At 52.1% G+C, this 23100-nt stretch overlaps 1 protein-coding gene across 6 annotated transcripts in view; it reads right to left on the bottom strand.

The window, feature by feature from the left end:
* Positions 1-23100, bottom strand: part of KAZN (kazrin, periplakin interacting protein) — a 1079687-nt gene that overhangs the window by 6974 nt on the left and 1049613 nt on the right. For 5 of the 6 annotated variants that reach the window (XR_006712035.1, XM_045475709.1, XM_045475712.1 and 2 more), the window contains 5 exons: positions 21729-21934; positions 21104-21222; positions 12908-13139; positions 11505-11606; positions 10803-10969 (listed from right to left, as the gene is read on the bottom strand). Coding sequence is in view for 5 of the 6 variants with exons in the window: in XM_045475709.1 (XP_045331665.1) it covers positions 10803-10969; positions 11505-11606; positions 12908-13139; positions 21104-21222; positions 21729-21934 (826 nt within the window). In the remaining variant the exon portion in view is untranslated. Of the gene's footprint in view, positions 1-10085; positions 10465-10802; positions 10970-11504; positions 11607-12907; positions 13140-21103; positions 21223-21728; positions 21935-23100 lie in introns of those variants that run through there. The other variant, XM_045475710.1, reaches the window with a different exon arrangement.

Raw genomic sequence — 23100 nt, 5'->3', positions numbered from 1 at the left:
CAATTCCCCTGGAAAGCCATCTGGCCCTGGACTCTTGTTTTTTGGCAGGTTTTTGATTACTAATTCGATTTCCTTACGGTTATGGGTCTGTTCAAATTTTCTATTTCTTCCTGTTTCAGTTTTGGTTGTGTATATGTTTCTCGGAATTTGTCCATTTCTTCCAGATTGCCCATTTTATTGGCATATAATTGCTCATAATAGTCTCTTATTATTGTTTTTATTTTTGCTGCGTTGGTTGTGATCTTTTCTCTTTCATTCTTGATTTTATTTATTTGGGTCGTTTCCTTTTTCTTTTCGATCAGACTGGCTAGTGGTTTATCAATTTTGTTAATTTGTTATCAATTTGCTAATAAAGATATGAATTTATTGCCATTATGATGCTTGTAGAGTTGGAGCTTCTGGTGGTGTTCTCTGGTCCTTTTTAGTCTTTGTTGCTTTTGGTCTTTTTTTTTTTTTTTTTTTTCATCTTTTCTCCCCTCAGAGAGTCCCCCTTAAAATTTCTTGCAGGGCTGGTTTAGTGGTCACAAACTCCTTTAATTTTTGTTTGCCTGGGAAACTTTTTATCTCTCCTTCTATTTTGAATGACAGCCTTGCTGGATAAAGAATTCTCAGCTGCATATTTTTCTGATTCAGCACATTGAATATATTCTGCCACTCCTTTCTGACCTGCCAAGTTTCTGTGGATAGGTCTGCTGCAAACCTGATCTGTTTTCCCTTGTAGGTTAGGGACTTTTTTTCCCTTGCTGCTTTCATGACTCTCTCCTTGCCTGAGTATTTTGTGAATTTGACTATGATATGCCTTGTTGATGGTCGGTTTTTGTTGAATCCAATGGGGGTCCTCTGTGCTTCCTGGATTTTGATGTCTGTGTCTTTCCCCAGGTTAGGAAAGTTTTCCGCTATGATTTGCTCACATACCCCTATTTCTCTCTCTTCCTCTTCTGGGACCCCTGTGATTCTGATGTTTTTCCTTTTTAATGAGTCACTGATTTCTCTAATTCTTAAATCGTGCTCTTTTGCCTTGATCTCCCTCTTTTTTTCTGCTTCATTATTCTCTATAAGTTTGTCCTCTATATCGCTGATTCTCTGTTCTGCCTCATCCATCCTTGCCGCTGTGGCATCCATTCGTGATTGCAGCTCAGTTATAGCATTTTTTATTTCATTCTGACTAGTTTTACTTCTTTTATCTCTGCAGAAAGGGATTCTAATCTATTTTCAACTCCAGCTAGTATTCTCATTATCGTGATTCTATATTCTGGTTCAGACATCTTGCTTGTATCTGTGTTGGTTAAGTCCCTGGCTGTCCTTTCTTCCTGCTCTTTCTTTTGGGGTGAATTCCTTCATTTTGTCATTTTGAAGGGAGAAAAGGAATTAATGAGGGAGAACAATTAAAATTAAAAAATATTAAAATTAAAAAAATATTAAAATTAAAAAATTAAACACACACACACACACACAAATTGAATAAATGATGCTAGATCCTAGGTGTGTTTTGGTCTGGGTGTTGAAAGTGGTTTGACAGATTAGAGAAAAAAAACGGGGGGAAGAAAAAAAAAGGAAATCGTTTGAGAGTTTGAAAAAAATGAATACACTGAAGTAGACTAAAATGAGATGATGGAGGGAAAACAGAATTTGAAAAAACATACACAGAAGTAAAGAATATAGTAGAAAAAATTAAAGAAAACTATTTTATTAAAAATTAAAAATAAAAATGAATTTTCTTTTTCTATATTCAAGAAGGAGAAAAGAAACTAGAAAGAGAAAAAAAGAGAAAAAAGAAAAAAAGGAAAAAAGGAAATCGTTTGAAAATTTGAGAAAGTGAATACACTGAAGTAGACTAAAATAAAATGGTGGAAGTAAAATAGAATTTGAAAAAATTTACATAAGAGCAAAAAAATAGAAAAAAATTAAAGACAAATATTTCTAATAAAAATTGAAGGTAAAAATGAAGTTTTTCTCTTTCTGCATTCAAGAAAAAGAAAAGAAACGAAAAAGAAAAAAAAGGAGATCGTTTGAAAATTTGAAAAGGTGAACACACTGAAGTAGACTAAAATAAAATTATGGAAGCAAAACAGAACTCGAAAAAATTTACATAAGAGTAAAAATATAGTAATAAAAATTAAAGAAAAATATTTTTAATAAAAATTGAAAATAAAAATGAATTTTTCTCTTTCTGTATTCAAGAAAAAGAAAAGAAGTGAAAAAGAAGAAAAAAGAAAGAAAATGGGATAGATGGACTTGCTACCAGATTGAAATAGGACTGAAATTGCTTCGTTTTCCCCTAGAAGTCAGACTAGGAAGCGCTTTATGGTCCATAAACTCAGCAGGCAGTGAGACGTGTGTTCTTGAGCGAGGTTGGCCCGGTTGGGCGGGGCTCAGTGTACGGCTCCGCTCTCCACTAGATGGCGCTGCTAGCCTCCTGGGGTGGGTTCTTGTGGCGCTCGTAGGTGCATATGCGCACGCGCGGGAGCGGTGAAAATGGCGCCACCCAGCTACCCGGTCTGTTCTCCCAGATCAGCAGTCGCGCACCCGTCCTCTGTCTTCAGCTGTCGTCCGCTCCCCGCTTCTTCCCTCTCCGTGACCAGGCCCCAGGCAGTCGCTCTCTCCCGAGTTTTGTCTCAGACGCGGCTGTTTTCCCCGGCCCCTTACTTCCGAAGGGCTGTGGCTTCGGCCCCTTCCGCCCCTCTGCGGGAGGGTCTCCCTGGGGCAACGGCCGACACCGGCCGCACCCAGGAAAGTTCGCCAAACCGTGCTGCTGCCGAAGCCCAGAGACTGCGGCCGGGTGCCAGCCGCCCCAGAAAAAGTTCGCGAGCTAGCATAGCAGCAGCCTTTCAGGGATTATGGAAAATCGCAACACGCATCTGGCACCAGGCTTCACCCTTAACGACCTTGTTCCAGCACCAGCGATTAGGGCCGTTCTCTGGGATCTGCTGGGTCCAGGTGGCCTCACAGCCTCTACCGAACTCCCTTCCGGCAGTGGAACCGCTTCTCCCCGTGTGGCCCGAGAACCTCCCAGACTCCACTCTGCTCCTGGGGATTCGCCCTTCCCGCCAGAGCACCCACCGCCAGGTATCGAGCTGGGGAGTTGCAGCCTTTGCGCTCCCCTTGTTTATTACAGTCTTAATGGAATTTAAACCCTCTCCTTTCTCCCTTTTTAGTTCAGTCCCTGCGGCTGTTTCCAATTTTCCACTTTCTCTCCGGCTGCTTTTGGGGAGGGGTGCTTTTCCCGTATTCTGCCCCCCCACCCCGGCCTCTGTCCTCTCTCCGCTCGCAAAAGCACCTCCCTTCCTGTGCCTTCTCGCTCCCCAAGTTCACTTCTCCGTGCGGCGTACCTGCTGAATTCTGTGGTTCAGGTTGTGCAGATTGTAGTGTTAATCCTCTAGTTTTCTTGGTGTGTAGGTTGGTTCAGTGTTGGTCCGGCTGCATTTCATGGACACGAGACCCACAAAAAACTTCCATGCTGTTCCACCATCTTGGCTCCTCCTCCCCCCTCTCCCATATATGTTTGATATAGACCGAGTGTCTGTGTTTTGACACAATTCCCAAGTGCTAACATATTTACTATCTAACCTTTTTTTTTTTTTTTGATAGAGAGGGAGGGAGAGAGAGTTTGCGTGCGTGTGAGTGGAAGAGAGGCGCAGAGGGAGAGAGAGAAAATCTTAAGCAGGCTCCATGATCAGTGTGGAGCCCAATGTGGGGCTTGAAACCACAAACTGTGAGATCATGACCTGACTGAAATCAAGAAGCTCAACTGACTTGAGCCACCCAGGCATCCCTCTGTCTAACGTTTTTTTTTTTTTTTTTTTTTTAATTTTTTTAACGTTTTATTTATTTTTGAGACACAGAGAGACAGAGCATGAACTGGAAAGGGGCAGAGAGAGAGGGAGACACAGAATTGGAAGCAGGCTCCAGGCTCTGAGCTGTCAGCCCAGAGCCTGACGCGGGGCTCGAACTCACGGACCGCAAGATCGTGACCTGAGCTGAAGTCGGACGGACGCTTAACCGACTGAGCCACCCAGGCGCCCCTGTCTAACATTTTAAAGAAGTCTTCCGGCCCCTGTTAGACTATCAGTGCTGTGCTGGACGTATGAGGTGTTGGGGTAAGAATCCTGCTCCAGAATCCTGGAAGTTCCAAACTCAGTCCTCTCACCTGTCCTGTTTTCCTTTTAGATGTTGGGCAAACCCCTGTCTCCCCTGGGCTCTGATGTTCAGCCTTTGCCTGGAGGGTAGGCTGTAGCCTTGGCGGGAGCCTTGTGCACGTTCTCCGTCAACCTTGCCAGACCCAAGCCGCTTATGTCTAGAGAATTTCTCGGAGCTCTAGCAGGATTGAAGTCCCGGCTCTCCCACTCATTGGCTGTGTGACCTTGAGCAAGCCATTTCGTTTCTTGGAAGCCTGGTTTCTAGGTCTGCAAAATGGGGATTGTAACGTAGCCAACTTTATGAAGTTAGTTAAAACGTGCTTCGAAGCTTAGCTGACGTCCAATAAATGGCCATAATAAGGGTTCATAGTAACATTTAGAACACTTTGCAAAGGAGTCGGCTCTGATTGACAGGCAGCCAGGGATCGGGGTCGCGGGAGCTGAGAGCCTTGGCCCAAGCTAACATGAAGGCAGAGAAAGGAACCCTCTAGGGTTTTTAAAGCTGCCTCAGAGAAGTCCTGCTTCCGGGGCAAACTTTGTCGAGGGGGTTTGAGGCAGGGGAGAGGTGGCATGTAGGTGGCACTGGCAGGTTGGAGGGCAAATCAAGCTAAGTTTTCAGATCCATGGGTGCCGGGGGCTCCCCGGGTCTAGTGGGGGAAGCCGTTCCAATGCAGAAGCCATGAAAATCTAAACTCACTCAGCCAGCGGCTTGCTGTCATGCATCGAAGTGCGTTAAATCCTCCTGATTTGGGAACACTAGCCGTTGAACGAGCTTGGGACAGCTGCCGGGGCCCTCGGCTTCCCCCTGGAGAAGAGGCAGAAGTCAGGCCTTACCTGAGGATTCACGAGACCCTCGGTGGCAGGGATGGAACTTGACCTTGAGCCTCTAGGATCAAGATCCGGACCCTGGCGGACAGCGTAGGACCCTGGGCTCCACACCAGTGGAGTGGCCTGGCCTGACCTCTGAGCAGGTACGTCACCTGGGCCGTGTGTTCTGCAGAGAGGGGTGCGTAAAAGCTCTTCTCGGGGCGCCTGGGCGGCTCAGTCGGTTAAGCGTCCAACTTCGGCTCAGGTCATGATCTTGCATTTCACGAGTTCAACCCCCACATCGGGCTCCATGCCGACAGCTCAGAGCCTGGAGCCTGCTTCAGATTCTGTGTCTCCCTCTCTGTCTCTGCCCCTCCCATGCTCATGTTCTGTCTCTCTCTGTCTCTCAATAATAAGTAAATATTAAAAAAAAATTTTTTTTTAAAGAAGATGGTGGGTGGGTTGAAGAACAAACCCATCAGGAAGATTGTCTTTCATTGTCGGGGGCATCCTGGGGGGCTCAGAGAAAGGGTTGTTCCCACCAGTACCGAACCACATTTAGGAGGGAGAGAGAGAGAGGGAGGGAGGTCTTAACCTCCATCATTGCAGTTGAACCTGGGCATTTATACCCTGGGACAAAGGCTCAAAAGTCCCCCTGGGAGGGGCTCAGGGAGGGGCCTTGACACCTTCCACTGCTGTCTGGTCATTCGGCTCACGCTTCAGGGAAGGAGCAGCGTATGATGGTTTAAATCCCAGCTCCACTGTTTATCAGCTGATGGGTCCAGGCAAGATAGGTAACCCTCTTGTACCTCAGTTTCCTCATCTGTGAAATGGGGCTTCTAGTATGTGTCTCCTGGTAGCTATCAAATGCTAGGCCCTGAGCCGGGCCCGTGGCAGAGGGCAGCCAGTGGCTGTGGCAGTTTGATGACCGCACCCTAGAGCTGCCTCTGCAGGAGGGAAGGAGAAGGGAGGAGGAGAGGGAGATGTTGGCCGATTCTCCCATTTTTGGAAACAAAATGGCAACCTCTGGACTGTGGGTCATGAGGCCACAGAGCGGGAATGAGTAAGGAGATACAAAGTTTGTCTGCTGCTTCAGAGATCTAGGGGACACTCTGGGGGCCCCTGGGTGGCTCAGTTGGTTAAGCAACAGACTCTTGATTTTGGCTCAGCTCGTGATCTCACAGTTTGTGAGTTCGAGCCCCGCATCAGGCTCTCAGCATGGAGCCTGCCTAGGATTCTCCCTCTCCCTCCTTCTCTGCCCCTCTCCTGCTCACACTCTCTCTCTCTGAAAATAAATACACATTAAACAAAAATACAGAGAACTCCATGTCTGACCTCATATCCAAGCAGAATATAAGTGGGCATTCTGGAAGGACCCATCCCTGTCCCTGACTCTGTTAGTGACAGGCTGGATCATCCTCCAGGCCGACGCTGGGGACAGTCCCCTATTTCCATGCAGACTTTCCATTTGGCTGCTCCGGGGCTGCAGCGAATGCCTTTGGAACACCACGGCTACTCCCTGCATCCTTTTTGTCCCCTGGTTTATTTCTCCAGATCTGGAACTCACAGAGGACTGACACACAGTTGGTGCTGGACGGGGGTTTATCAGGAGAAGCAGGAGGCGCGTGTCGGGGCAGATGCCGCGAGAGGATGCGGGACACTGCTCGTTTGGGTGTGTGCCCTGTCACAGAGACAGGAGGGGGCGGGAGAAGACGATGTCATGTTGGGACTTAGTAACGCCGGGAACGTGCCTCTCCCGGGGTCAGGTGTGGATGCTAATGTTCCCTGACTCCGTGGCCCTGGGCCACAGTATGGGGTGACTGCAGCCTCCTGATGTGCTCTGAGCGGCCTGCCCGCTCTCCTCTCTAAGTGGTCACAGGGCCTCAGGGTCTACTGGGGAGTGGGAGCAGGTGCTCGTCAGCACCCCCGTAAACTTGCCAGCGTGGTGGAAAGCCACTGGGTCCTTGGGAGACACTGGCATGGCCACTGGCTACTCTTATGGAGCCACTGCACTTCTCTGAAGCTAGTTTTCTCACCCATACGATGGGGCAATGATCTGGGGCGCCTGGGTGGCGCAGTTGGTTAAGCGTCCAACTCTTGAGTTCAGCTCAGGTCACTATCTTGCGGTTTGTGAGATTGAGCCCCGAGTCGCGCTCTGCGCTGAGAGCTCGGAGCCTGCTTGGGATTCTGTCTCCTGCTCTCTCTTCCCCTCCCCTTCTTGCTCTCTATCTCTCTCTCTCAAAATAAATAAATAAACTTTAAAAAATGGGACAATGATCCCTTCTCATCCAGCTTCCTTCTTAGGGACGAGGATCAGATGAAATAAGGAATGAGACAGAACTTTGCTGGTGATAACTTGCAAGTCAAATTGCGAAGTGTTATTCCCACAACTGTCACCTGGTCCCCCCAAGCCTTGGATTCAATCCGGGATGGAGTCTCGGGTTAGCCCTTGGTATCTATTCAATGGTCAGGGATGTTTCTCCATCTGAATCCTTCCACCCCATCAGAGTATTCTGGAAGGGCTCACCCCAAAGGACCAGCACCACCTGCCCTGCCCCCTCTCTCTGGAAAGCTAAAGTCAGCAACAGAAGGACAGGGAGCAAGAGGGCAATGGACAGGGCAGTTTCACTGCTTGGGCCACCGCTGAGATGTCCTGGGGCAAAGCCCGAGGATCTTGGTTAATATAAACCCATCTGACCCTCCCACGCATCTCACCACATGCCTGGGGGTCACCGTCTCCACTGGTGTTCTGCTTAGCCGGGGACACCTGTACCAACAGGGGGTGGTCTCCAGAATTTCTTAGAAACTCATGAAGTTCTGTTTCCCCCAAGCTGACCGAAATCTCTTCCCCTGGGCTGTGGCAGGTTCTCAGCAAAGGGGTGTCAAATGCCACACTGAGACCCGATGCACGGGCCATGGACGGACACACAGAAGGAAGCAGCATGGTACAGAGGTGACAGCAGGGAGGTGGGCCTGGGGTCTGGGCTGGCGGAGCCTCTCAGTGCCCTGGCTGACCAGCTCCGACTCCTTGCCTGTAAGATGAGAAGAGTCCACTTTCCTCTTCCTTATCCTGATATCAGGAAGGATTGCTTTCCTCTTATTCTTAAACAAATTTTTTAATGTTCATTTTATTTTTGAGGGAGAGAGACAGAGCATGAGCAGGGGAGGGGCAGAGAGAGAGGGAGCCACAGAATCCGAAGCAGGCTCCAGGCTCCGAGCCATCAGCACAGGGCCCGATGCGGGGCTCGAACCCATGAACCGTGAGCTGAAGTCGGATGCCTAACCGACTGAGCCACCCAGGTGCCCCACTTTCACCTTGTTCTTAAAGGAGTCTTTGGCCTGTCCACAGCATAAGAACCCACCCTATTTGCTCCCCACCAGAAACTTCCCCAGTGCTCAGCCACAAATCCTGGACAGTCCTTTTAATGCACCTGTTAGCTCAGGAGTGCTCAAGGGTTTAATCAGACACATGAGTGCCTGCTAATGTTTAGCTAGTGCTGCCCCTCCAGGGCTCAGAATGTATTAAGGCCATTACAGATCACAATGCTCCAGAAGGGAGGTCAGGGAAGGGGACAATTCTTAGGAGAAAAGCCTTTTTCCTGCACCTGTTGATGTACGGCTCATGGAATAGGGTTCTCGTCAAACGTTGGTCTCCATAGAACTACCTCAAAATGCTCAGAATGTACATTCCTGGGCTCTACCAGCAGATAAGGGTCCTGCAGATCTGAGTCAGGGCCAGGGTATCTGCATTTCACAAGGGCACCGATGATTCTGCTGCAGGAGTCCATGGGCCACGCTTTGAGAAACACTTAGGTATTAGCCTGCTGATGGGGAAGGGCAACTCGGGACTTCTGGATTGTCGCCACTAATACACAACTCCCCCCACCCCCTAAGCCTCAGTGTCTCCACCTGCATAACACAAGGTGTGTTCCAGCTGCTTCTTGAGGCTTCATGTGGTTTGGGGGTTCAGCACTCGGGGTTCTGACTCAGAGAGCCACCGATTCAAATCTGAGCTCAGTCAGCAAAATGGACACAGCCTTAGCTAGGCTCACCGATAATTAAAGAGTAAAGACTTAAATTACTAAAACCAGGAATGAGAGAGGGGACATTACTACCAACTTTACAGAAATAGGAGAGGCTATCAGGAAGTGATTATATAATCAATTACATGCCAACGAATTAGCTAACCTCGGCCAAACGGACAAATTTCTAGAAAGATATAAACTACTGAAACTGATTCAAGAAGAAATAGAAATTCTGAATAGGTTTGTAACAAAGAAAATTGAAGTAGGGAAAAAAAATTCCCCAAAGAACAGTCCGGGACCATGAGGCTTCATCAGTGAATTCTACTAAATGTTTAAGGAATAATGAAAAACAACCCTTCACAAACTCTTCCAAAAGAAAAATAGGAGGGGAGAGAATACTTCCCAATTTAACCTGTGAGACCAGTATTACTCTGATACCAAAACCAGACAAAAATATCACAAGAAAAAAAAACTCTATAGACCAACATCCTTTATAAATATAGATGCATGGGGTGCCTGGGTGAGTCAGGTGGTTGAACACCTGACTTCAGCTCAGGTCATGATCCCACGGTTTGTGAGTTCGAGCCCCGCGTCGGTCTCTGTGCTGACAGCTCAGAGCCTGGAGCCTGCTTCAGACGCTGTGTCTCCTCTCTCTCTGCCCCTCTCCCACTTGTGCGCGCTCTCTCTCAAAAATAAATAAATAAACTTAAACAATTAAAAAATATATAAATATAGATGCAAAAATCCTCACGCAAATGCTAGCAAACTTCATCCAGCAACATATGAAAAGGAATATACACCACAGCCAAGTGGGATTTATCCTAGGAATGCAAGGTTTCCAACGTATGGAAATCAGTCGATGTAATATGTCATATTAATAGAACAAAGGGCAAATCTGGGCTCTGCTACTTTCTAGCTGTGTGACCTGGGGCAGGGACCTTGGCCCCTTCGAACAAGTTTCTCCATTTATTTATTTATTTATTAAAAAAAAATTTTTTTAACGTTTATTTATTTTTGAGACAGAGAGAGAGACAGAGTATGAACGGGAGAGGGTCAGAGAGAGAGGGAGACACAGAGTCTGAAGCAGGCTCCAGGCTCCGAGCTGTCAGCACAGAGCCCGACGCGGGGCTCGAACTCACTGGCTGCGAGATCGTGACCTGAGCCGAAGTCGGACGCTCAACCAGCTGAGCCACTCAGGCGCCCCTAGTTTCTCCATTTTCAAAGGAGGGTTGGTGACACTGACTTCTTGGTGTTGTCACGAGGATGAAATTCGTACCCATAGCAAGTGTCCAATAAACCTCAGCCTAACGGTAATTATTTTGCGGACAGAATCCACTGGGAGGGGGTCTGGGTCATCTGTCCAGGTGCTTCTTCTGTGGCCACTTTTCAGCTGAGGAGGCTGGGGTCGGTGGGCTGACACAGCCTGCTCCCCGGGACCATCAGCACCATCAGTCTGCTCGATCGCCACCTCCAAACCTCCGTCTCCACAGCTCTCCCTGCCCGAGTGGCCACCTTGACCTCTCCGGCCGGTGCGAGTCCTCCCCAGCCCACACCCCACCCTCACAGGGTCTTTCCTTACACCTGTGCTATTCACTTTCCCTTCCCTAAATGCCGGGGGAGTTTGGGGATTTCACCACACACTTCATTCAAGACCTGACCCCTCCTCTGTGACCTTCACGCTAAAGCACCTTGCTTCTCGGAGCCCCAGTTTCCTCTGTGTAAAAGGAGGCCTCCGTGTGGTAGGGGAGAAGGGGGTGCGGGAAGTGAGGGGGCCATGGGGAAGTCAGGGTCATCTCCTCGAGCCCCAGAGCGGGAGCCAGCAGCCCACACTCACTTGGCTGGGTGGAAGACGGCACTCATCTCCTCTGCCAGGTGTCTCCGAAGGATGTGCTTCCCGCTGGGGATGCCCAGGGCAGTGGCCATGGCCTCGGCGTTGAACGTGGGCTCCAGCACCAACACAGCACCGTGGATGCCGCTGTTGGTCAGGTTGTCTGCGTACTCCTGAGGGCGAGGCACAGGGCTGGTCAGCCTTGGGGGGCTGCCCTGCTAGTCTGAGGGGGCCACCCTGTTGTCCTGAGGCTGCCCTGCCGGCTTGAGGTGCCCTCAGCTGCAAGTGGGGACATGTCCCCCACAGCAAAGGCTTGTCCCCCTGGGGACCGGTCAGTTTAAGCCCAAGGGGGATCCCCTCACTCCTTTACGGCCATGAGGACGGTCGCCAAGACTATTTTGTCAGTGACATATCCCCAGACCTTGGCAGGCAGCCCATAAATACTTGTCCAGTGAGAAGAGAAACCCAGATCCAACCCGACCCAGGCTTCAGGGGACAGCCCAGCCTCTCCACTCCTGCTACGAGAAAGGCATCATTAATGGGGGTCCCGCTGCGGGGGCGGGGTGAGCGCTCCCTCCTCTTGAGCGACAGGAGGCAGGCACTCTCAGCAGCCTGGGCGGACACCCCACTCCCACAAAATGGGCACACAAACGTGCATGGGATTGGCACGTGCCTGCGAGTCGCCCCCAGCCCATCACCGCCTCTCACCTTCAGGTCGATGTCCCGCACCCACTTGAGCACCCGTTGGTTGGTCCAGACCACGGGGTCTATGTTCTGGGTCTCGCAGCGGGCGCGGCGCTCCTGGAGGGCCTTGTTGGGGGGAAGACAGCGGGTCAGCTAGTGTGTCGGGGTGGGGGGGTGGCTACACAGAGATGACAAGGAGCGAGTGTCGGCCGTGTTGGGGGGACCCTGGTATGCCAGTACAGGGGGCAGTTCTGGCCGGCGAGCCCCAGCTTCTCTGGCCACGTCAGGCTGGGGCTTGGCCCTTCATCGTGGGAAATGGGGAGAAGCCTGCTTCTGGGGTGGAGGGCTGGGTGAGACCCCCAGAGGCTGCCTGGTTTGTGCGTCCCTGTCCGCCGCTCTCCCGACACAGAGTGGGTGCCCAACAATGTGGCCCTTCCATGAGGGGCTAGGTCTCTTGTGGGTCCACCCAGCCCCTGGGGGCAACGAGTGTCACCCAGGCACAAAAGGTCACCCACGGCGGCCTGTAGAGGGATCAGCCTGGTCCCCTTTCGCAAGCCCCCTCGGGGGGACTGGCTCCCAGACAAGGACTCCTGGGCTCGGGGTGGACCCATGGATTTCTGCCCCCCGCCGGCCCATGGCTTTCTCCAACCTGCCCTGACCAGCCCCAGTGCACCAAGGCCGTTTCCACACTTGACCCTCACGATCTTCCTGCACATCCACCTCCTTCCCCAGCCTGGGGCTCCCGGGGGCCCGGGGCCTGTGCTTCGGGGCCTGTGCTGGGCGTGCGCGAAGGGCTGGAGAGCTGGACGGCGCCCTTTTCTATGCCTCTCCTCCTGACCCCCAGCTCTTGTGCTCTGACGTCACACTCGAAGAAAAGGAACCCATCGGGACTGATTCCACTCCGCGGCCGAGGGCCCCTCCCTCAGGGATATTTGGTCCCCGGGGAGCTGAGGCGCATGTCCCGTGCCCGGCTGGGCAGGGCTCCGAATCAAGGGGGCGCTCAGAGTCCAAACTCTAACTCTCCCCCCTGCTGTCCGGTTGCCTACCTGGCCTCCCTGTTCAAGGCCTCAGTTCAGCTGTCACTCTCTCTGGGACGCCCTCCCTGATTCCTCTGGAAGCGACTCCTTTGGATTTTCATAAAGCCCCGGGCTTTCCTCACCGGGGCAACTTTCCATGGTATTGTGGCTCCAGCTTCTATGTGGTTCTCCCTGATCAGCAGTGAGCTCTTGGATGAGGGTTCCCCACTTCCTCTGAATTGGGCACCGGGCCTGATGATGCCCAACAAGCAGTTGTTGGAAGAGGGAGGGAGTGAGGAAGGGCCGGATGGATGTGTGTGGATGGGCAGGTAGTTGGATGGACAGACCGTGGGTACCAGTGTGGGAAGAAGGGCTGTGGGAGGTGCCCCCACCTCCTGCCCTGGTCCTCACCTCCCTGCTGAAGTTCACTTGGTACAGCAGCTCGATCCCCAGCAGGATGCTGACCTGGTGGAACTTCTTGGACACGTTCAGGTGCTTTTCCAGGTCCCGCTTCATCAGGGAGTGTAGCATCCGCCCGTCGACCAGGTGGTTTTGGAAGGCCTGAGAGTACTGGGACAGGCCGATGTCATTCAGCCAGGCCTTGGCCACCCAGTGATGGTCCAGGTCAGCGGCTTTGGACAGGCTGGCGAGGAAAGACATGGCCAGAAAGAGGGATGGGTGGGGGACAGGTGGCAGGAACAAAGGGACGGGAAGAAACGGGGCGGAGATGGGCAGAGACGAAGATAGAGGGAAAACAACAGGGCGGGGGAGTGTGGGGGACCAAGAAATCGGGGAGACGGACAGGAAAAGGGATGGATTGAAGAGACAGGAAGAGAGAGACAAAGCAGAGATGGGGAGAGAGGTGGGCACAGGGGGCGGGAGGAGACAGAGACAGACAGAAAGACAGACAGAGAAACAGAGAGCGAGCCCCCAAAGAGCAGAAAAAGGATCAGCAGAGAGGCAGACAAAGGGGACAGGAAAAGAGGAGAGAGCACATTCAGACACGCTGAGTGGGAAGGGACAGTGGCAGAGCAGCAGGGACATGTGCAGTGGGAAGCAGCACCTCTGGGAGCCCTCGGCATCCTCAGCCTGTCCCTGGGCACGCCCCCCTGGGAATGTTCCTCTACCGAAGCCCTGAAGCCTGCAAAGCCACGGCCAGGGCCGTCTCTCCTCAAAGTCACACCGTGGAGTGTCTTGAAATCAGAATCAAAACCACCGTTTTGCCGATTCCAAGCCCTCTCACCTCACTGCTAGACCTCAGATCCTCCGTATCCCACACAGAACCTAGCTCAGTGCTGCACACATAGTAGGTGCACGACGAAGACTCAAACGGATAAAAAGGTGCATGCTCCGGACCAACAGGTCCTTCCGGCTGTCATTCCCCTAATCGCCACACGGTGGCAGCGGGACAGAAGGAATTAGCACAGCCCAGCCCGCCTACCGAGGGACTCGAGAAATGACCCCCGGGGCTGCCAGGTGGGCGGGTCCACTACAGACGGATTGGGATGTTATAGGGAAATGTGGGCCCACGGGGAGACACCGCCCCCTTCCCCAGGTCCGGGATTGGGACCAGCATCCTCCCCTCCCCGCCCCGGATGGAACACCCCTCACCCACTTTCCAGCCCCCTCCCTGTGCACCCATCTCTAAGAGCTGCCCTACCAGCCACTAAAGCTGGAGACCTGGGTGGGATTTTCACTCCCACCTGACTCAGCTGCCTCCTTTCCACTCTGTTCCGCCCACTCTGGGCAACCCTACCTCTCCCTGGACTCTGCCCTCCCACTGGTCTCCTTGCTCCAACTGAGCCCTCCCCAGTCCCTTCCCCAGGACAGCAGCCAGGGCCGACCACACCACCCATCCTGCTGGTGCTCCTGCCTGGCTCCTTGCTGTCCTTCCTTCATTCCACCAATACGCGCTTAGCAGCTACTGACTGCTGTGCTCGGGATGGATGCTGTCGTGTGATGGGCACGTCTCCCCTCATCTCGTGGCCCCTTTCTTTCCTTCTTCTCCCCTGTGCTCTCTGTTCCCTGGTGGCATCATTTCCAGGGCTCTGGATACGTCTGTAAACGAGGACTCCCAAATTCTCATCTCTCCCCTCTCCTGTCTTCTGAGACCCAGTTTCTCACTAACTGCCCTCCTAGCATTTCCTGACTGTCATGCATTTCACATTTAATGGGCTCCAAATGAAATGCCCTGTCCCGTTTCCCAGCTCTGCCCCGTTGCCCACCATCACCCAGCTCCCGGGCCTCACTTGCCCTCCTCCTCCCTCCCCCGCCAGGCCTATCAATCACTCTGGTCAGTGTGTCTGTCCCCTTTTCTCCTTTTCTGGGTTCTATCTACCACCAGCTCTGGCACAGATTTCAGCAATTGCTTCCTTACTTCCGCCCCCCACCTCCCCCCCCGCCACCCGCTCCACCCCTTCTAATCCACTTTTCCCCACAGTGGCCAGACAGTCTTTTAAAACCATCAATCAGGTCACGTCCCTCCTTTGCTTAAAATCTTCCAGTGGAGGAACCTTAAGTGCACATCACTAAGTGAAAGAAGCCAATCTGAAGAGGCTACATATTGTACGATTTCAACTCTATGTCATTCTGGAAAAGGCAAAACTACGGAGACAGTAAAAATAGTAGTGGTCGCCAGGGGTTAGGAAGAGGGAGGGATGGATAAGTGGAGCACAGGGGACTTTTTAGGGCAGTGAAATTATTCAGCATGATAGTGCAATGATGGATGCATATCATTAGATGTTTGTCCAAACCCAGGGGATGTACAACACCAAGAGTGAACCCTAACATAAGCTACGGACTTTGGACGATCATGATGTGTCAGTGCAGGTGTATCAACTGTAGCAAATGTTCCATCTGGTGGGAGACGTGGATTATGGGGAAGGCTGTGAAGAGTGGGGGCAGGGGGCCCATGGGAAATCTCTGTACCTTCCTTCCAATTTTGCTGTGAAACTGAAACTGCTCTAAAAAATTAATGTTTATTTAATAGATGAGGGAGAAACAAAGACTTTTTTTAAACAAACAAAATTGGGAGAATTCATCATCAGAAGAATAAACTGCAGGAAATGTTGACAGACTTTCTTCAAAAGGAAAGAAAATAATAACTGTATGGCAACTTGGCCCACACAAAAGAATAAAGAGGAGAACTCCTAAAAGTCACAATAAAAAACCCACCAGATTCAGAAATGGGCAGATGACTTGAATAGGCATTTCTCCAAAGACAACTTACAAGAAGCCAATAAACACACAAAAAGACGCCCATCACTCATCACTAGAGAGATGGAAATTTCTCTGCAATGACATACCACTTCATACCCATTAGGATGGCTAAAAACCCCCCCAGAAAACAAGTGTTGTTGGGGATGTGGTGAAATCAGAACCTTCGTGTGCTGTTGGTGAGGATCTAAAATGGTGTGGCCACTGTGGACAACAGTATGGTGGTTCCTCAAAAAATTAAAGAGAATTATGGGGCGCCTGGGTGGCTCAGCCGGTTGAGCGTCCGACTTCGGCTCAGGTCATGATCTCGCGGTCTGTGAGTTCGAGCCCCGCATCGGGCTCTGTGCTGATGGCTCAGAGCCTGGAGCCTGCTTCGGATTCTGTGTCTCCCTCTCTCTCTGACCCTCCCCTGCTCATGTTCTGTCTCTCTCTCTCTCTCTCTGTCAAAAATAAATAAAACATTAAAAAAATTTTTTTAAAAATTAAACAGATTTATCATATCCAGCAATTCCATTACAAGTGTCCATCGACAGAGGAATGGATAAGCAAAATGTGCTATATATATATGCACAGTGGCATATTATTCAGCTTTAAAAAGAAAGGAAAATCTGACACACGCCACCACATGAATGAATCTTGAGGACATGACGCTAAGTGATGTAAGCCAGGCACAGAAAGACAAATACTGTAGGAGGTACTGAGAGTAGTCAAAACCATAAAGGCAGAAAGTAGAAGTGTGCTTGGCATTATACAGGGAGAAGGGGAGAGCAGGGAGTTTGTGTTTATTGTGTTTTTGTGAGCATACAGTTTCAGTGTTATAAGATGGAAAGTCCTGGACATGGAAGGTGGTGATGGCCACACGGCAACGTGAATGTTCTTTATACTACTGAACTGTGCACTTAAAAATGGTTAAGATGGTAAATATGCACAGTACAAAAATTTTTCTAAGAAGGAAAATGATTGGAAATGGTAAATATCTGGGTCAACATTCTTTCCATTTGCAAATCTCCTTAAATTTAAAATAATGGACACTTTAAAAGAAATATAGTGACGATGTATTACAGAACGTATAATCCACATAGATGAAAACCTGTGAAAACAATAGCACAAAGGCAGGAGAAGAAAGCACCTTCGACTATACGCAAAGTTGTATCATATTATTTAAAGACAGACAGTGGTAAGCGAAGCATGTGTATTACAAACTGCAGAGAAACAACGGAAAGTAAAATGAAGTGTAGCTCGTAAGCTAGTGGTAAGAACATTTAACTGATAAAGTCAGTAAAAGAGGGGGGAAAGGAACAAAGAGTAGATCTCAAGGAAACAGAACAAGAAAACGGTGGCTTCCCTTTGCAGATATAACATCAGGAGTCACTAGTGTCGCCCAGCAGGGTGTGGCCTCCTCTCCCTTGACAGCCGCAGGCTCAGGGGGCGCCCAGATGCACTGGGCTCTTGGCCCCACTGGGTGGGGGAGCTGCCTTTCCCTGGGCCCATTTCTTTCCAGCCTTGCCCACGGCTCACTCACCTCCCAGCGGAAGCTTCCTCTGCCCGTGTTGTCTAGAGTTGCTTCCCTGGCCCGCTGCTCTGCCTCCGAGCATTTCCTTCAAAGCGCTAATTACACATGGAACTTTAGGAATTAACTGATCTGAGCACAGAGACTGTGTTCTCTGCCGAAGAGCCAAAGCCAATCTAGCGCTCGACACCTAGCAGGTGCTTTCAGTGGAAGATCCGCCAAGAATTGGAAGGGTGGGCTCCCAGCTTCGCTCTGCCTCCTCCTGCCCCTCAGCCCCCCAGGACCACTGGGGGCTGCTCTCCGAGGCCGGGGCCTCCTGGTCTCCAGGCTGTTCTCCACCGCCACGCTGGACTCCCACAGGACTCCACGGTCCTTTTGCTCTCCCGGAAGCCTTCCCGGCCCCTAGTGCTGGGTCAGAGCCCCTCTCAGTGTCCAGAGCCCCCTGGGAGTCCCCCGTCCCTGCACTTGTCACCCTGCTGTTCATCTGGCCAGCGGCCCACCACACCGTCAGCTCCTGGAGGGTGGGACTGGGTGTGCCTCTCTCCAAACACCTGGGCTCCCCACCTGGCTTAGAGTTCATGGTCAACAGCTTCTTTTCTATAATCCAGTGCATCGGAGACAAAGCAAAGCTGGGTGAGTGGGGCATTGACTCCCGTCCACCAGGAGGCTGCCCAGACGGAGCTCCTGAACTGTAGACTTCTTCTTTAAATTTTTTTAAAAATGTTTATTCATTTTTGAGAGAGACAGAGAGACAGAGCATGAGTGGGCGAGGGGTAGAGAGAGAGGGAGACAGAATCCGAAGCAGGCTCCAGGCTCTGAGCTGTCAGCACTAGAGCCCGACACGGGGTTTGAACCCATGAACCGTGAGATCATGACCTGAGCTGAAGCCAGATGCTTAACTGACTAAGCCACCCAGGCGCCCCATGAACTGGAAACTTCTGGCCCACATTCCCTTCTAGGAAGAAAACGTCCCAGGCAGACCCCCTCCCACCCCCCCCATCCCCCCCAGGGCAGGGCTCCAGCCTCTTCTAGCCCTTCCCAGGCCTCTCTGCCATTGTTATGGCTCTCTTGCCCAGTGCAGGAGTTAGAGCTCCCAGCCTTCCTAATCAGATGCCACGGGGCCAGGGTTGGCCCTGATGGGGACCAGAAGCCCTCCTCTCCTGAGCGAGGGTTTGGTCAGCAACAAGACGTGGGCTGGTGTGTTGGGGGGGGCACATGGGGGAACCTACGTGAGAGAAGCCATTTACAGTCAGCAATATCTGCATGCTGACAATTAATGCACTCTTGCCCTTCAAAAACGGTTCCCTTTTCATTAAAGTTGTCCCCATGGGGCCTCGGCTTGGCAACACTTTCCCAGCTGTTGGTTTGAGCTATTGTAAGCGCCCGAGTTGAAAACGGTATGACTTTAAAAGTAATTCAGATGTTTTATAAAATTTAACATTGTCCCCCACCCCAAACTGGGGCTGGATTAGACCCTGAAATCCGAGTTTGGGCACAGAATTTAGGTATCATCTGGGTCATTATTCAACACTGTAAACATGAGGCCATTCTAGCTCTATCACCTTTAGCTCGGAGACCTTGCGTCTCTGGTGCCCCAGTTTTCTCATCTGTAAAATGGGGCTAATGGTGTTTGCCTCACAGACGTCGTGAGGGCTGGAAGAGACAAGAGAGTGTAAAACTCTTAGCACAGGGTCTGGGGCGCATTCCATGTTCCACAAATAAGTGTAGTAGGGATGCTCAATGTTTTTAACATTGAGGCAACATAGGATAACAGAAAGAGGATTGACTTCAAAGTTAGGTATTTTGAAATGTAACTTTGCACCCATGATTTCTCTGGGCCTCGCTTTCTCTGTCTTTAAAATGGGGGTAAGAATGTCTCTCCCACATGGGTGTGGTGATGGGTAAATAAAATCGTGTCCATAACGCGACTGGTGTATTTTAGAGATAAGAGGAACCAGCCCCAGAGAGGGTAACGTCATGCCCGAAGCCACACAGGAGGTGTTCTTGAAGATGAGCTCACTGGGGTTCTTACCCTAGAGTTCATGGGCCCCTAAACGGTTCGTGAGGGAGCCGAAGGGTCCCAGGACACGAAGTTAAAGCAGTTTTGTAATATCTCTTGTGGGGAAAGCGTCAACCGTTTTTATTAGATTCTCAAAGTGGCCCCGGTCTCCACAAGTTAAAAGAACCTCTGTCCTGGGGCGCCTGGGTGGCGCAGTCGGTTGAGCGTCCGACTTCAGCCAGGTCACGATCTCACGGTCCGGGAGTTCGAGCCCCGCGTCGGGCTCTGGGCTGATGGCTCAGAGCCTGGAGCCTGTTTCCGATTCTGTGTCTCCCTCTCTCTCTGCCCCTCCCCCGTTCATGCTCTGTCTCTCTCTGTCCCAAAAATAAATAAAAACGTTGGAAAAAAAAAAAAATTAAAAAAAAAAAAAAAAAAAAGAACCTCTGTCCTAATTTAACCCCCTTCGCTTCACAGGCGGAGAAACCGTGTCCCAGAGAGAGAGCAAGGTCACGGCAAGTTAGAGACACGCCAGAATTCCGCAGGGAATGAGACCCTCCCTCCTGCGGGAGGCCCTGGGGGTGTCTAATTCTGGGACGCGTTCTCCTCGGAAACGGTCCTGATCACAGCCGTCAGAATTTTTCAAACTCTGCTCCCATCCTGCAGCCACCCCCTCTCCAGGTGCTGTAGAATCTTGGTTCCTAGAGGTTCGTAGGGGTCGGTCCCGTTTTGGGGGGACTTGGGCAGCGATCTGGCATTTTCGCCGGGTGAAGCAGGCAGCCCCCGCCCTGTCAATGGCCAGTGCTTACTGACCACACCGGGAGCGGACCAGGGCGCGGGAGGGGTCTCCAGCTGGGGTGGCAGAGGATGAGCGCTTCTGGGGATTTTGGGGGGGGGTGGGGAGGCACTGGTTAGAAGCAGGTGGGTGAGTGTGAGGTGCTTGTGAGACCCTCAGCAGGGGAAGCGCCAGGAAAGCAGGCTCGTGCCCACCGCTCCCCTCCCCCAGCAGGCACTGCTTTCCCCCACCCCCATCCTTCACCCCCAGCCCTGGCCCCGGGGTCCTGACTTGCTGACAAGCTCGGCGGCTTTCGGCTTCGCTTGCTTTGAGCTGCTACCCGGGTTTCTGATCCGATCTCATACGTACTTCCTTCCACCCCGGAATCACCCCACGGGCCCCTCTCCAGGACTCACAGGCAGGCGTTTGGTTTCCTGCTTCCAAAGCAGCCCGAGTCCCCGGCCCTAACCCCCCTCACTTTTTAATCCGCAAAGCTGCTTCTGCAAATAATAGCACACACCACCAGGTTTGATTAATTAACTGCGCAAAAATGATGGGGAAACCAGTGAAGGAGATAATTATGCAAAACAAAGTGTCAGATTTACTACCTTCCCCTCCGCACGCTGAGGATGGGGGGGGGGGCGGCCCTGGTTTCCTGGGAGCTGCCTGGTGAGTGAGCTCCCCAACAACAAATCCTGCTGGCGAAAGGTCAGGAGGAGGGACAAAGATGGGGGGGGTGCCCGTGGGGAGCAGGGCACACCTGAGGGGAGGGACCTGGGGCCATTCCCAGGTGTGCTTGCTAAAGGAGCCCCCGCCCAGCCGGCCCCAATCCTGTGCGCAGAGATTGCAATAAAGCCCTTCACTGCCTCCCTGATTCCCTGGATCTCCATCTTTCTAAGGGGAGGGCCGGTCCAGAGCGGGACTGGAGTGAGCCTGACCCCCTCCCCGGCCAGTGGCGTTTGCCGGTCTACCACACCATCCCCCATCCCTGGCCCAGCCCACACTGCCTGTCCTGGCCCCCACTGTGTGATCTGGGGGTCTCAGGGTGGACTTTTCTCCCCTCTCCCCGGAGGCCCCGCCCAGGCAGGGCAGCCGCGCATGCCGACCCACCTCCTGCCCGCCTCGGCGTCGCGGTAGTCCTCGATGGCCAGCCGGAGCTTGCGCCGGTGCAGGGAGCTGCACACGCCCAGGCCCAGCTCCAGGTCCTCGTCACTCAGGCTCAGCAGCACCTGCTCCCCCGGGAGGTGAGGACTGAGCGCCCAGGAGGGAGGTTTGGGTGGGCACCCGAGGCTCCCGGTGCCTGACGCTGGCTGCACAGCCGAGGCCTGGCGGGGGGGGGGGGGGGTCTGCGGGCATGAGGCTGGCCCCCCCCCGTTGGACTCCCCCCTCGGACCCCGCCCCCCTGCCCATCCTCCTCTGCAGTCCAGGCAGAGCACTTGGCCTGTCCCTGCTCCAGGAAGTGGGAATCACATCCTGGCCAAAAGCGCCCTCTAGGCCAGTCTCCACCTCCCCTGCAGCCAGGTACGGGAAGGTTAGGCTCAGAGGGCTCTCTACGCGCCTCCTTCCAGAGGAGACGCGATGGCTTACTGGGGCCCCTGGCCCGGCTCCTAGAACACAGCTCCTCCTCGCCCGGGGATGGGATGCCGGTGGCGTGGGTGGAGCAGGCCAGCTTTGGACCGCTAAGACTCATGGGAGGGCGAGGGGCGTTCCCACCGGGGTCCCGGAGGTGCCCTACCTTCCCACTCTTGACGTTCTCTGCACACGCCTTGACGTACATGGGCATGGCCATGACCACCTCCAGCCAGGCCTGGACGGTGCCGGCCTTCCAGTGGGACATGGGGGTGGTCCGGACCAGTTCCACCTGCTGCAGCCGGTCCGTCTGCTCCTCGCCCTCCGACAGGCTGAGGCTCTGCCGCGTGGGGCTGCACTGGCTGTCCGAGTCTGCAACACACAAGAGCAAGCTTGCTGGGGAGGGGGCGGGGGGGGGGGCTGTAGGGGGAGGGGCAGGGACTGGGCCGGCTGCCCCCTGAGTCTGCACTCCCAGGGTGCAGGAGGAGGGCAGGGATGGCTTCCCCTCGTGCGCGTCTTCTTGGCCAAATCAAAACGGCTCTCGTTTTGTTTTGCTGCCCCTCCCCCATGACAAAAGTAATCTGTCCCCCCCCACCCCACAAAAGAATTTCAAAAACTTAATCCAGAAAAGAATGAAAATAAAACAGTGAAAATCGCCCCCAATCCCACACCCCCCAGAGACAGCAGCTGTTAGTGCTTAGCTAAATATTCTTTGGGTTACACAAATGCCCACGCTTACAAACACACAGACCCACGCGCAGACACTCTGTTTTGTAAGACGCTGTTCTCATTCATGCCTCGGAGGATGTCTTTCCGTCTCAGCAGAGATCTGCGATAGCTTTTGACTGCACAGGAGCCATCAGAGGATACATTCTAATTTATCTCGCCTGCCTCCTGTCGATGGGCACGAATTGTTCCCCATTTTTCGCTGGTGTATACAACACGGCAGTCACCTGTTGGCCATGGGCTGATTTGGTTTCTTAGGATAAATGGAGCCTCAGCTCCTTTCCTGAACACCCCGAAACCTGTTTCCGGAGTAGCCCCCCCCCTCCCCCCGCTGACAAAAACGTCTATCTGCGAGCATCTCCCGGCCCTGTTCGATCCAGGGTCAGCCACAACAACACCTGATGTACAGGCCAAGTTCAGTTCACACAGACTCGACTGAGAAGGGAAAGAGTCTCTTTCTCTAAAGCAGGGTTAAATAAACACCCAAACTCAACATCACAAGAAATGACAAGCATGAGAAAAAATAAGCCTGGTGCATTATAAATTACCGTTAACGATGTAAAAAATGCTGATGCATCAAATCGGGCACACGGTTAAAACAAAGTGTGTGAAGTCACACAGGTGTTTACAGTTACTGAGCGTGGGTGCCGGGAAGAATGAGGTTACTCTTCCACACTTGTGTGTCATCAGCGTTCCACAATGAACATGCATAAGTTGGAATAATTAAAAAAAAAATAGGAAACTATAAGTGGTTATTGATGGGAATGTATCTGAACGAATGATGCCGCCTTCATATATTGGAACATATGTCA

The sequence above is a fragment of the Leopardus geoffroyi genome, chromosome C1, assembly GCF_018350155.1.
Source record: "Leopardus geoffroyi isolate Oge1 chromosome C1, O.geoffroyi_Oge1_pat1.0, whole genome shotgun sequence".
Lineage (NCBI taxonomy): Eukaryota > Metazoa > Chordata > Mammalia > Carnivora > Felidae > Leopardus > Leopardus geoffroyi.
The sequence above is the reverse complement of the archived record's forward strand: the minus strand, read 5'-3'. Positions and strand labels throughout refer to the sequence as shown.